This window comes from Alnus glutinosa, chromosome 5 (genome assembly GCF_958979055.1).
Source record: "Alnus glutinosa chromosome 5, dhAlnGlut1.1, whole genome shotgun sequence".
In the NCBI taxonomy this organism is placed as follows: domain Eukaryota; kingdom Viridiplantae; phylum Streptophyta; class Magnoliopsida; order Fagales; family Betulaceae; genus Alnus; species Alnus glutinosa.
In genome coordinates, this window is record NC_084890.1 from 26,884,693 (window position 1) to 26,897,112 (window position 12,420).

At 36.1% G+C, this 12,420-nt stretch overlaps 2 protein-coding genes across 2 annotated transcripts; both read left to right on the forward strand.

Annotated features, from left to right (window-relative positions):
• Positions 1–5,278: 5,278 nt before the first annotated feature.
• Positions 5,279–7,411, forward strand: LOC133867860 (receptor like protein 29-like). Its single transcript, XM_062304629.1, has 2 exons — positions 5,279–5,673; positions 5,858–7,411. The coding sequence occupies exon 2, from the start codon at positions 5,911–5,913 to the stop codon at positions 7,270–7,272; it is 1,362 nt and encodes a 453-aa protein (XP_062160613.1). The 5' UTR covers positions 5,279–5,673; positions 5,858–5,910; the 3' UTR covers positions 7,273–7,411.
• Positions 7,412–9,099: 1,688 nt separating this feature from the next.
• LOC133869185 (glucuronoxylan 4-O-methyltransferase 3-like) lies at positions 9,100–10,444 on the forward strand. The gene is made up of 4 exons (XM_062306142.1): positions 9,100–9,124; positions 9,401–9,677; positions 9,948–10,091; positions 10,138–10,444. Exons 1-4 carry the CDS (start codon positions 9,100–9,102, stop codon positions 10,442–10,444), a joined length of 753 nt encoding a protein of 250 aa, XP_062162126.1.
• The last annotated feature ends 1,976 nt before the right edge of the window (positions 10,445–12,420 follow it).

A 12,420-nucleotide genomic window follows, 5' to 3' on the forward strand; every position in this document is an offset into this window, starting at 1 on the left:
CTGTGCTTTATAAGGAGCTCTAGGGAAACTCAAATTGACTAGTCTTTTTGGGATAATAGCACAAATCTGGCTAGCGCTTTTCTTTGTGTCCTTACAAATGGTATCAGAGTCACTTAGTAACACTATGCCATGTGATACTGGAGCGTTGCATGACGTGGCTATGACAAGGACGTTAGGAGTTTAAGAGTGGGAGTTTGTAACACCCTGGTTTCATATTGAGAAGATGAGTAGCCCACATAGAGTAGGTGGTTTATAAATATAATTATGAGTGCTAAGGTCCCACATTGCATAGTTATTAGATGAATCTGGACTTTATAAAGAATTTTAAGGAAACTTCAAATCGACTAGTCATTTTGGGGTGATTGCGCAGATGTAGCTAGCACTTTTCCCTGGGTCCTTACAACTAATGCAACTAGGAGACCTTATTATGGAAAATCAGAGGCGACATTTGAACGGTACCAACCAGCCGTTTGAACGAATATAGGGTTAATCGGCTTCTTCATGGCGACATCTGAACCACCCAACAAACACCCTTTCGAATGGTCAACTTTGGAAGTTCTTCAATCAACGAGTTTTCGAACTGGACTCCAAACGTTACTTTGAATCGATGTCTCTATTTCTCCCGTGATGCTACCCTTCTGAACCCCTCAGTGAATGGCATACCGAATGGAGGTCTCGAATTTTTCAATGAGGCATACCGTCTGAACCATACATTGAACGTAGCAGCATACAAACCTTTTTTGGTCTTTCAGTGATGCATCTCGTTTGGATCTGCCACCAAACGTTGTAGGGAATAGACCCCTCGAATTCGACTATGAAAGTCACATGTCTGAACGGCACTCCAAACGGCCCAGCGAACCACCAATTCTATAAATTTGTTTTGTCCACACGGTCTAAGCCAGTCCGAATGGTTCTAGCAAAGTAAAGCCAAAATACACCCAATATTACAAGTTAAGTTTATTCCAACATTCAGCCTACTTGGTTATTCAAGTAGCTAATCTAAAACCCAACAAATTATGTTTTAATTTAAACATCTATGAGTTAGCTCATGTTTGTTATAACACGTCAGCACAGTTCATAAGACCTAATTAAATTTGGTTCTCTTAAATATAAGAAACATATATGATCTATTATATGATGTCTGTTGAAGAGTAGGTTTTGATCCTTGATCCAATGATTGACATTATAGTTTTATTTATTTATTTTTGACAGTGACATAATAGTTAATTTAAAGGAATCTAACAAATTGCTCAGGAAAAAAAAAAAAAGAGGGGGGAGGGGGGGAATCTAACAAATTTAACCCAAGAAACTATTTTTGAAATCCTATTATATTTCTAAAACTATCACCCTAATCTCAATTAATGCGACTTCCATAACCACTACCCAATTACCTCACAATCTGAACCATCGAGTTTGTCTATTAAGCATCAAAAGTACATTTTTACTATTTATATAAGGTTCCAAGTTATTGGTAATAATAAAAGTGATGGAATGGGAATAATCCCAAATTATACGTATTATGTTCAAGTATTGATTAAATGACTAAATTTGTATATATCTGTCGGTTTAAGCTTTTCCGATAAGTGGTGATTTAACATGGTTTCAGAACAAAAGTCTTAAGTTCGAACCCTGTCACCGTCATTTACCTCGCATTTCAATTAAATATTTTATGTGGTAAACCTCATCTATTAAGGAAGAGTTTGAGCCCAAACGTAACGGAAAGTGTTATAATATAAATTAAATTATTTAATTCATCACTTTCTATAAACTTAAACTTTTAGGATAAGTAGTAATTTAACATGGTATCAGAACCGAAGGTCCTAAATTCGAACATTGTCTTAGTCATTAACTCTATTTCAATTAAATATTCGACTTTGTTAATATTTGTTTGGAGGGCTTTTTATTTTTTTATTTTTTTTAAGTGTTATGATAAGACATAAACGTGAAAACAATTTTGATTATTTCGTGGGTGTTATATGTTTTAAGTTATTTGTTAATTTTTTTTAAAAAAAAAAAACAAAACAAAAAATAAAAGTAAGGTAGAATAATATAAAATAAAAATATGATTTCTAACTTTAATTTAATATTTAATATACTTTACCTTACCAACTACGGCCGGAACCACATTATTGTTAAACAAACAGGATCAATGACTATGAACACACATGTGAGAGCATATAACTATACACTTAAAAGAATTTTCTTATTTACTTTAAAAGTACTTAGCACTAATTAATACATCCACTAGTAGAGGTTTTCTTTTGGTGGAATAGATTAAACTTGCATTATTAGTTTGTTGCCAACGAAATAAAATAATTCAACTTGTATTGGCCCATGAAAGTTATACATTATGGATATAAAACTAAAACAGTCCTCGTACACGACAAAATCAATAATCAAAAGAATTTGAAACTGGTACGTGGCAAGCATCTAGTGGTGAAGCCACATGAGGCTTGTATAGGTCTTGGACCCTACAAATTATTTAACAAAATTTAATAGATAAGGAAGATTTTGACACTTATTTATGGACTTTTATAGATATATTTTTTGTGATACACATATTCTGTGATAAATTATTTATTAATTTTTGTTTTAAATTGTGTTTATCATATTTTTAGTTCGGCAACCACAACAATTTTTTTTTTTTCTTTTAGCTCCGCCATTTTGAAGCATCCAAGCATCACTATAAAATGGACACTCACTCGAAACGATTCAAAGGCATCCTCTCTCTTACTCTCTCTGAAACAAGACCAACTTAATCATTAGAGCGCCCCTAATTTTTGGAAGAACTGACAAACTTTAATGACTTTTTTATCTGTTTTCCAAAAACCCTAGCGGTTTGGAAACTGTTTTAACAAACTCCAATAGTATATCAAAGCACCTTCAAAAATCAACTTGCTGAATTAAAAAGTGGAAGAAAACGTAAAGAGAAGAATTTGATTGGTGGAGAGTTTTCTCGTGCTGGCTCTATGGGGCTGCTTGCATAGATGTCCAATGGCATTGAGATAAGAGGGAGTGACATATAATTTGGTCCAACGGTTATCGGTTTGTACTTGGTTATCTGGACCGGATACTGAAACATTAAAAAATTGTTTTTGGACCTATTTTTTGGGCTTTTTGGACAATTACACCAACCGGTAACTGCCGGGTTGGTGTAGTTTAAAAAATTAATTTGGTTCATGCGAAGCTAAACGTAGATTTTTTTTTTTTTTCTTTCTCATAACCATTGTTTCCAGATTATCATGGAAAATGTACAGTTACAAGAGATTCATATATTTTCACTTTCTCTTGATAGAATGAATATTATCCTGTAGCCTACCAGGCAAAGGTAGTAATGAAAATCATCTAGAATATTGCTATTACTGCAAGAGTTCTTTAGGGGCAAGAATGATCCAAAAGTGAATCTTCAAATCAAAAGGATTCTGATCTTAGAACCATGCAGCTTTCTCAATTGCATCAATGCACTCCAGTACAGTTGCCTTCTTTGACATGGCTGTCATTAGGTCTTCATGAATCACCTTGTTGTTTTTTAAGAGGGATCCAGCAAACAAAACCTGCAGTGCTTTCCCCAGCATCAGCGTTCAATTATCAAAAATACATCATGATTGACTATATATTTGATTCCTAATAATAACCATCTAAGATTTCAGTGAAACTGGATAAAACTCATGTTAGGAACTTACAGCCCATCTAGTAAGATTCTGTTGCTGTTCTTTGCTAAGCTGTGGCTTGCTTCTATTAATTAATCTCTATAGAGAATCAAAGAAAATCCAATGTTATGATTATCAAAATCAAGAATATTTGGAAAAAGAAAAGCTTAATCTTAGGGAAATATTAGTCATAAACCTGAAGGGTGAAAAGATCAGCAGATTGACCAATCACTTTGTAATATTTCAGACCTGCTGCCAGTCCAACCATTGCTACTACAGTTTTGCTTCTAAATTGACTTTAACAATTATTTAAATTTTAATATATATTTTTATTATTTTATTTTATTATATATATATATATATATATATATATATATATATACCCGGTTACCAGTCATAATCGGATATATATAATTGCTAAAACCAATAACGACTCTGGTAAAGCCGGTTACCCGTTATTTCTAATCAGATACCAAATCGGTTTCTCGATTACTGATTACCGGCCGATTATAACTGGCAAGATTTACACCTCTACGTATTGGATTTGATTCTCATCCTAAATCCAGATATGTTAATCCTCGTATGTTCAGCCACCATACGAGCGTCGCTATCATCTTCACTTGCCCCTCCGCTCCCCACCGCCTTGATCCATGTCTTCATCGGGCCCCCACCCACCGACGAGTGGCTTGCACGCTCCGGTCAAACTCTACCATCTAATGTCACCGTTGCTCTCCATCACGCCAAGCCATCGCCCCCACCGTCCATTCCGTTCCTCGTCACCATACCCAATGCCTTTTTCAAGTCAGCACGCGCCGATGAGTGCTTTGCACGCCTTGTCTTGTCCATTGCCCACCGTCAATGCCTATCCCCGCCACCCACCGTGGCTTGCTGATATTGGTTTTTGTTGTGTATTCCTGTTATATTTTCCGTTTTTCTGTATTTCTTCTTTTTTCTTTGTGGGTTATTGTCTCATTGGTTCTTGTTATACTATCCTGTGGAGGAGACTTCTGTTCCTAGAGTATTTTACTCCTTGACAGCAACAGATCTTGTTTATGATTTCAACAGTGCTTTCACCTCTTCAACCCTCGAGGTTTGGGTAAGGTTGAAAGGTCATGCCTTGCCTGTGTCCCCATTTTGAGGGTTCGGGTAGGGTTGAAACTGTTGAATGGTCTTTTTGATGGTCATGCACTTGACCGCATCCCCGTTATTGGGGGTTTTGGTAGGGTTGAAGAGTCTTGCGAGAGTTATACCCCTATCCTCCTCTATTTTGGTGCGTGTGCTGCTTTTTGCAGCCCATTCCTTGGCTTATGCCCGATGTTTAATGGACAGGGACATTTATTATCCCATAGGGGGTCATAAACACATCAATTTCCTATTTGTTGTTTATAGTAATGGGGTTGTTTCTTTGGATTTGGGTTTGTTGTTACGGAGCACACCCCTATTGAACCTTTTGTTTGTGTTGCTTGTAACCCTTTTCTCATTTGTTGAATTGATGCTTACCAAACAAAACAAAACAAAACAATAAAAAGAAATTGTGCTACTTATTATATCCAAAGATTCAAGCTCAGATGGTATCTGAACTAGAGGCTAAAACCAGGCTATTATCCGATTTAGCTCTAATAAGCATAACCCAAATGTACATCGAGGAACATTTGGCAGCAAAAAACAAAACAAAAAAACAGAGGAATATTTGGCGAATAGGAAAATTAAGTGTTTTGGATTCCTGTGGGGGTGGCCTGCAGCCAATCCGAGAGAGAGATGGAGAGATCAGCAGTGGAGTCAGGAGTGTAGTCTGAAAGTCTGTAAAGTATCTTTGTTACTGAGATACAGCTATGTCCAGTCATGTTACACTTGAACCAATTTTGACCATTCTGAGAAGCTTTACCATTTATAGTAACTGTTTTCCCTTCGCGCATCTCACCACCTTTTTTCATGCAAACTAGCACTGTCGTACTCATGCCTGCAATTCTGGGATGCAAAGGCGACAACTTCAGGTTCATGCAGCCTTCATACTGACATAAAGGTGAGCTGCAAAGATATTCCTTTAGTTTCGTCTCCTTTGCCATCAATACCATTCATGAAAGCTTGCGAGAACACAACAAATAATGGTCACTTTTTGGTTCTAAAGATACAACCTTCATAAAATTATTGTGGGTCAGTTTCCTGGTTTTCTCTCATGGCTTCTGTTGTGTCTCTTTTGTTTGTAGGATTCCTTGTTTTGGCAGGGGAGGTGATTGCACAACAAAACAGGGGAGGTGAAATGGTGATGGAAGAGGAAGAGATTTTGGGGCTATTTGAAGTCATGAGTGCTCTTCTAGAGGACCCTGGCTGGGCTGAACTGCACCCACAGCCCTGTACAGACACTCCATGGCCTGGTATTCAATGTGAGATTGGTGATCAAGATCCTCCAATCTTTCATGTAACAAAGATCCATATTGGCCCTGATGTTGTCACCCCACCCTGCAAATCCTCCGCTAATCTATCAGATTCCCTGTTCAAGCTACCTTTTCTGAAGACCTTGTCTATATTCAACTGTTTTCTAACATCTCCTGTCACTCTTTCTCCGACGCTTTTTAGTGCAACCACTTCCTTGGAGCATTTAGCTCTTGTATCCAATCCAGCCCTCTCCGGAGGAATTCCACCAAGCATATCAGAAATTGTCAGCCTAAGGGTCCTGAATCTGGCACAAAACAACCTGCAGGGAGAAATCCCGAAGGAGATTGGTGGGTTGGTCAACTTAGAGCAACTTGATTTGAGTTACAACAATTTAAGTGGCGAAATCCCAGAGGAAATTGGTGGGTTAAATGGTTTGACCATCTTGGACTTAAGCTGGAATGTCATTGAAGGGGATCTACCTAGTTCTCTGGCTCAGCTTCCCATTCTCCAAAAGATTGACTTGAGTTCAAACAGGTTTGTTGGAAGGATACCTCCAGAATTGGGGATGCTCAATAGGTTGGCCTTGTTTGATTTAAGCAGCAATTTTGTTAATGGGCCAATCCCTGAAACCCTCTCAGGTTTGGAGAATTTGGAGTACCTAGTAGTTGATCACAACCCTATAAATGCAGGTATGCCCTTGTTTATAGGCACCCTTAGGAAGCTAAAATCATTGAGCTTGTCAGGATGTGGGCTTACAGGCAAAATACCAAACACTATCACTACCATGGAAAGTCTCACTGCTCTTGCTCTAGACAACAACAGCCTCACTGGGACAATCCCTCCAGATTTAGGGGCTCTTCCAAATCTTGATCAGCTAAACTTAAGCCACAATCAATTAAGTGGGCAGCTACAGCTCCCAGAGGAGTTCATTGACAGGCTTGGGAAGAGGTTGGATGTTAGAGGTAACGCTGGGCTCTGCACAAGCAACCAAATATACAAGAAGAAGAACATTTCTACATATCTAGAAACTCCTGTTTGTTTCAATACAACAGGACCCATGAATGGCAAAGCCTTGGGTGATGATCAACACCCAGATGATGATTATGAGAGAAAGAAGCCATCCTGGCACCATGACAAGATGAGTTCAAATGCTCCAGGGATGGATCAAAAGCTTATATTTTCACTCACTTTGGCTTTCAGTTTTTGTTGTTTGTTTTCTGATTTTCTTATTGTAAGAGTACTGTAACTCTTAATTCTATTCTATATTGACATATTGGAGTCATTTGACTCATTTACTGGTTTTTGCTTCAGATTAAACTCATGGGTCCTTTTCTTTTCTTTTTATTTATTCATGGATAAGGTACTGTGTTCTAATGCAGTGTACTAAAGGGCATTACATCTGTCATCTGTGGAATGCGGATGAAAAAAGCTTTGGCTCGATCTCTCTTGTTGGATTTTTGGTATCTAACAAACAAGAGAAGCTGAGTCACAACGCTCAAGTCTTATCAATGAAAGTTGCTATCTGTAGCAGCCTTTTAAAGAGAGAGGCAGAAACTGTCGGATACAGTACTAAAGAGAACACTAACCTTTTGCCAAGCTAAAGGATACGCTTTTTGTACTTTTTTTTGCAGGAGAGAGAGAGAGAGTAATCCCAACACCATTCCAAGTTCATCATTGCAGTTTGTTTCTCATTTCTCATAGCACCTAAGATGAAATGAATGCCCAGTTTTTTTTTTTTATTCTTTTTTTTTATATATATATATATATATATAATTTGATTCCATTTTGCCTAAAGTTAACTTCTCACGTTTTATAGCTTGATCAAAGATTTATTATTACTTTCAGTTTCTTCCATATTTTTCCTTTGACAAGTGACTGTTCATATGATGTGCTGGAATCTAGACTGATGTGTAATAGCCATCTATTTTAAAGTCTGTTCACAACAAGCATCAAATATTAATTTATTAAGCCATGCGTCTTGTGATGGAAATTACATTTACCACCCTTTGTCAATATACATATATATATATATATATTTTAATGTTTCAAATGTTTCAATCTTTCCAATGTCTCTCCTGATATAATATTGCAATTCTATTGCAAAAACAATGATAGTTAAAGGTGGTTCTGTGGACAGTGGGTTTATTAGTAGATCCTTTAATAGTTGAAAGGGTGTTCAATTTATGTGTGATCGTGGGCCTTATTTCATGGGCAGGGGCATAACTATAATTTTAGGTAAAGGGTGCAAAACTTAATAAATAAATAAAAAATAAAAAAGTAAAAAGAAGAAGAAGTCTTTTTTAGAGGGATAAAAATAATTTTATAGAATTTATTCTTAAAAATCATAACATATAATTTTAGGAGATTTTTAAAATTTCCATGATTGTGGCTCCGCCCCTACCCCTAATGCTAACATGTCAACCCAATGTTTCCCTTGTGTTCTCTTAAAATTAATATGACTTTTAAAATTACCATTAGATTTGTGATAGATCACTATTGAATTTTGATCTAATGGTAATTTTAAAAATCACAACAATTTTGAGGGAACACAAAGAAGAAATTGGATAACATTTAGAATTACTCATTTATGGCCATGCTTTATGTATTTATGTTCCTTTTGGATTTGAATGCAAGTTATGAATGTCAAGTCTAATTAAATTATCTAAGTTAGGAGGCCTAACCCTTTAAAGTGGTCACTATTAATTTCTATAATCTATTATGATCCTTTATCAAGTTGTTTTGTCTAATTTCACAAATATCAATCCTTTATTTTCATTAATTTAGTTACTTAATTTTCTTGCCTTTTATATCACATTAAAATAATTTTGATAAAAATTTAAATTAATTATTATTACTAAACAATCATTTTTTTTAACTTTAAAAGATTTTATTTCTCTAAAAGAGCACATGTTGTAGACACTTTTTGTTTTTATATATTTTATTTCTTTTTGGTACTAGTACCTACATGTTACCTTATTCATATATCAATCTTGCCACATATTTAATAAAGTTAATTTGATAAATATATTTTTGGGCTCCACATATTGTATTATAAATTTTTTATTTAGGATACATGGGAAGGCGATTTACCTCCCAATGTACCAAAATTGTTAAATGACCCTCCCGAACTTGTTAACCTATGGCAATAAATACCATCAGTCCACTCACCCGTCAATTTAGATGGAAGTTCGGTCACGTGCGTTGCATATTACGTTTTAAGCATAAATCATTCCCAAAATACCCCTGTCACCATTAGCCTTTATATTAGGTTCAAACCCACCAAACACCCGGTTCAAACCCCCCGTGCGGCATGCATCTTCCTTCTTGGTAGAATGTCTTTGTCCTCTACGAGGTACCAACAACCAATATAGCAGGTGACGTGCTACTAGTCTCCAGCTTAATCGGATGCGGTCCAATCGGAGAGACGTCCCTACTCTGCGCACTCGCCGGCGACACCACCAAAAGTCGTGTCGTCGCCAACTACTCGCCCACATCGACCCAGCTCGAAGCCATCATCCACTACGCCACTTCAGAGGTGGTCCCACAGCAGTCGCTGGGTGAGATCACGGTCACCTTCGAGGCGCTCAAGTCACGCGCCCCCTGCAACTTCCTCGTCTTCGTGCTCGGCCATGACTGTGCAGTAAGAGCTTGGTCAAGGGGGTAGAGAATAGGAAAGGGACTAAAGCACACTGCATAGCATGTCTCAACCGTATTATCATTAGCTTGTATGGTGGGGGCATTGACTTTGAGTCAACGTTGTTTTTGGCATGTATATGGCCAGTGGCCAGGCTAATTATTGATGGGGTCTATTGGGAAACCCCAACCTCTTCCCCCTCTTCCAGCCTGACCCACCTTTTTGTGAGGTTTTACGTTAATTTTTCCCATCTTTTCCGTTTCCCTCTCGTTCTTTTCGGTATCCAGGTGTGTTTTGTGGAGCATCAACGATTCCCCCCCTGTGATAGAAGCTACTGGTCTTATTCTCCGGCTCTGCTTTGGTTTTCCTGGTCTGACTTGCAGCGTTTTTGGTGATTCCCTCTCAGCCCCTGTGATCAAAGCTCCTGCATGGTCTTCTTCTCCGGCTCTGGTTTGGTTTTCCTGTTCTAATTTGCAGCGTTTTTGGTGATTCCCTCTCAACCCCTGTGATCAAAGCTACTGCATGTTCTTCTTCTTCGGCTGCTCTTCTTCTCCAACGTTGTCTCTTCCCCTTCACCACCACTCATTCTTTCCACTTTCCCCTTGTCCCCCGTCTCTCCGGCTTGCACAAAACAAACGGTGAGACTCACGTTTTCCTGCATGATGGTGATCAGACGGTGGAGAAGATGTACGCAGAGGAGTTCCTATGCAGTAAGAGCCTAGTCAAGGGGGTAGAAAACTTGAAGACGACTTTGAGATACCTAAAAGCATTCCACCTATCATAGAAAGCTTGAAGACAACTTTCACGTGAACGGCTACTGAAACGCTGCGTTCAATAGGTGGGCAATTTTGGAATGATTTTTGCTTAAAAGGTCATGTGCAACACACATGATCGACTTTCCATCCAAACAGACAGGCGAGTGGACGGAAGGTATAACTTGCCACACATTGGCAAATTTGGAAGGGTCATCTAATAATTTTAGTACATTGGGGGATAAATCGTCACCCCGTGAATAAAACAGGAGGGTAAAGTGTAATTATCCCTTTTTATTTCTATTTTGAATAAGCTGCTTTTCAAACTAAGGGACATGAAGCTCCCCCCACCCCAAAAAAAAAAAAAAAAAAACCCCTAAGAGGGGTTTTTTATATATTTTTTTTTTATTATTTAACAAGGACAAATTGCAGTTTTAAAAAAGTTGTTGAATATAACACAATTTCCCATGGTGGACCCTAATTCTGTAACAATAAATTGAACACTAGAAATAGCAAATAAAGTTACAATGCCCATACAAACATGACAAGGAAAGAGCTCTGTGACGAACACAAAATAAACCAATCTTTATTTATTTATTTTCTATTATTTTGGCGATAACCGAATTTAGAAAGAAGGCATAAAAAATAAAATAAAAAAAAATAAAAACACATGAGAGGAACTGTGGGAGCAAACTTTTAATTGCTACTTTTTATTTAGGAAAAAGTACAAATATCCCCCTCAAACTACCACTCAATTGTTAATGTTCTCCCAAACTACTAATTGTGTTAATTTTCCCTCTACGACCAACAAAAAGATAAAAATGACTCTAATTTTTTTTCAACAAGATAAAAATGTCCTTATAAAATCAAAAAAAAAAAAACTAAAACTAAAACTAAAAAATTAAAAAAAAAATAACGAAAAAATTACTGAAAATTATAAAAACGATTTTTTTTTTTGAAAACCCAGTTTTTATTTTTTTGTTTTATTTTTTTGTTTTTTATAACTTTTTGTTATTTTTTTTAAATAATTTTTTTGTTTTTTTTTTAAAAAATAATAATTTTATGAAGGGTATTTTTGTCGTTAGGGGGGACATTGACATGTTTTGGTAGTTTAGGAGGGGACATTGATACAATAAGTAATTTGGGGGAACATTGACAATAAGATGGTAATTTGAGGAGGTTATGTATACTTTTTTCTTTTATTTATTATTTATTTTTGCTTTGTAGAAGTTTCCCTTGTGGAAAATGTCTTCAAAACTTCATTACCAGGCATTACATTCCCTGTAATCGCACCTTAATTCTCTCATGCTGGAAATCCCAAGTTATAGTCTCTTATACATTGTCATACAAAATCCAATGATAATTTTCAGTGTGGGAGTGTTTACTTGATAGTGTGAGAATGGGATTATGTGTAACATTTCTCATTATTTAATATAAGACATACATCATGCACCTCATGTTAGGTATTAGAGAATATATTTCCTATATTAAAAGGAAATATATTAATATAATATTATACGTTACTTACATTTATAAGATTGATTGTAATTAGGTTTGACGGTGATCAAATCTGATTGATTTTATTGCCATATTGATTTGTATCAATTCTTCTATAAATAAGAGTTTTTTGTATTGTAATTTCATCAAGTAAAATATGAAGAAAATGTAACCATTTGAGCTTTATCATATAGACGTAAGTCATAGACCGAACCACGTAAAACTCGTATTTCTATTTTATTTTATTATCAAACCCAATTACAATCAATCTTGTAAAGGTAAGTAATGTACAATATTATATTAATATATTTCCTTTTAATATAATAAATATATTTTTTAACATTTGGTCCCATAAAAAAAGTTCTCATGGTGTCACTGTTTGATAACCCTTTTTAAGATGAGTTTTTTTTTTTTTTTTTTTTTTTGGTTGAAAAGTTGTTTTGATGTAACATAAAAAAGAAATGAATTTTGAGTTATTTTTAGAGGAAAGTTATTTGTTAGAAAGCCCCTT

What these genes read in the sequence shown, in the direction of transcription:
- LOC133867860 (XM_062304629.1), top strand. Translation starts at nt 5,911, where the DNA reads ATGGTGATGGAAGAGGAAGAGATTTTGGGGCTATTTGAAGTCATGAGT.
- LOC133869185 (XM_062306142.1), top strand. Translation starts at nt 9,100, where the DNA reads ATGGGAAGGCGATTTACCTCCCAAT. An exon ending in AAGGCGATTTACCTCCCAAT is followed by an intron (nt 9,125 to 9,400) that starts GTACCAAAATTG and finishes CCAATATAGCAG; the next exon opens with GTGACGTGCTACTAGTCTCC. An exon ending in GTGATCAAAGCTCCTGCATG is followed by an intron (nt 10,092 to 10,137) that starts GTCTTCTTCTCC and finishes TCTAATTTGCAG; the next exon opens with CGTTTTTGGTGATTCCCTCT.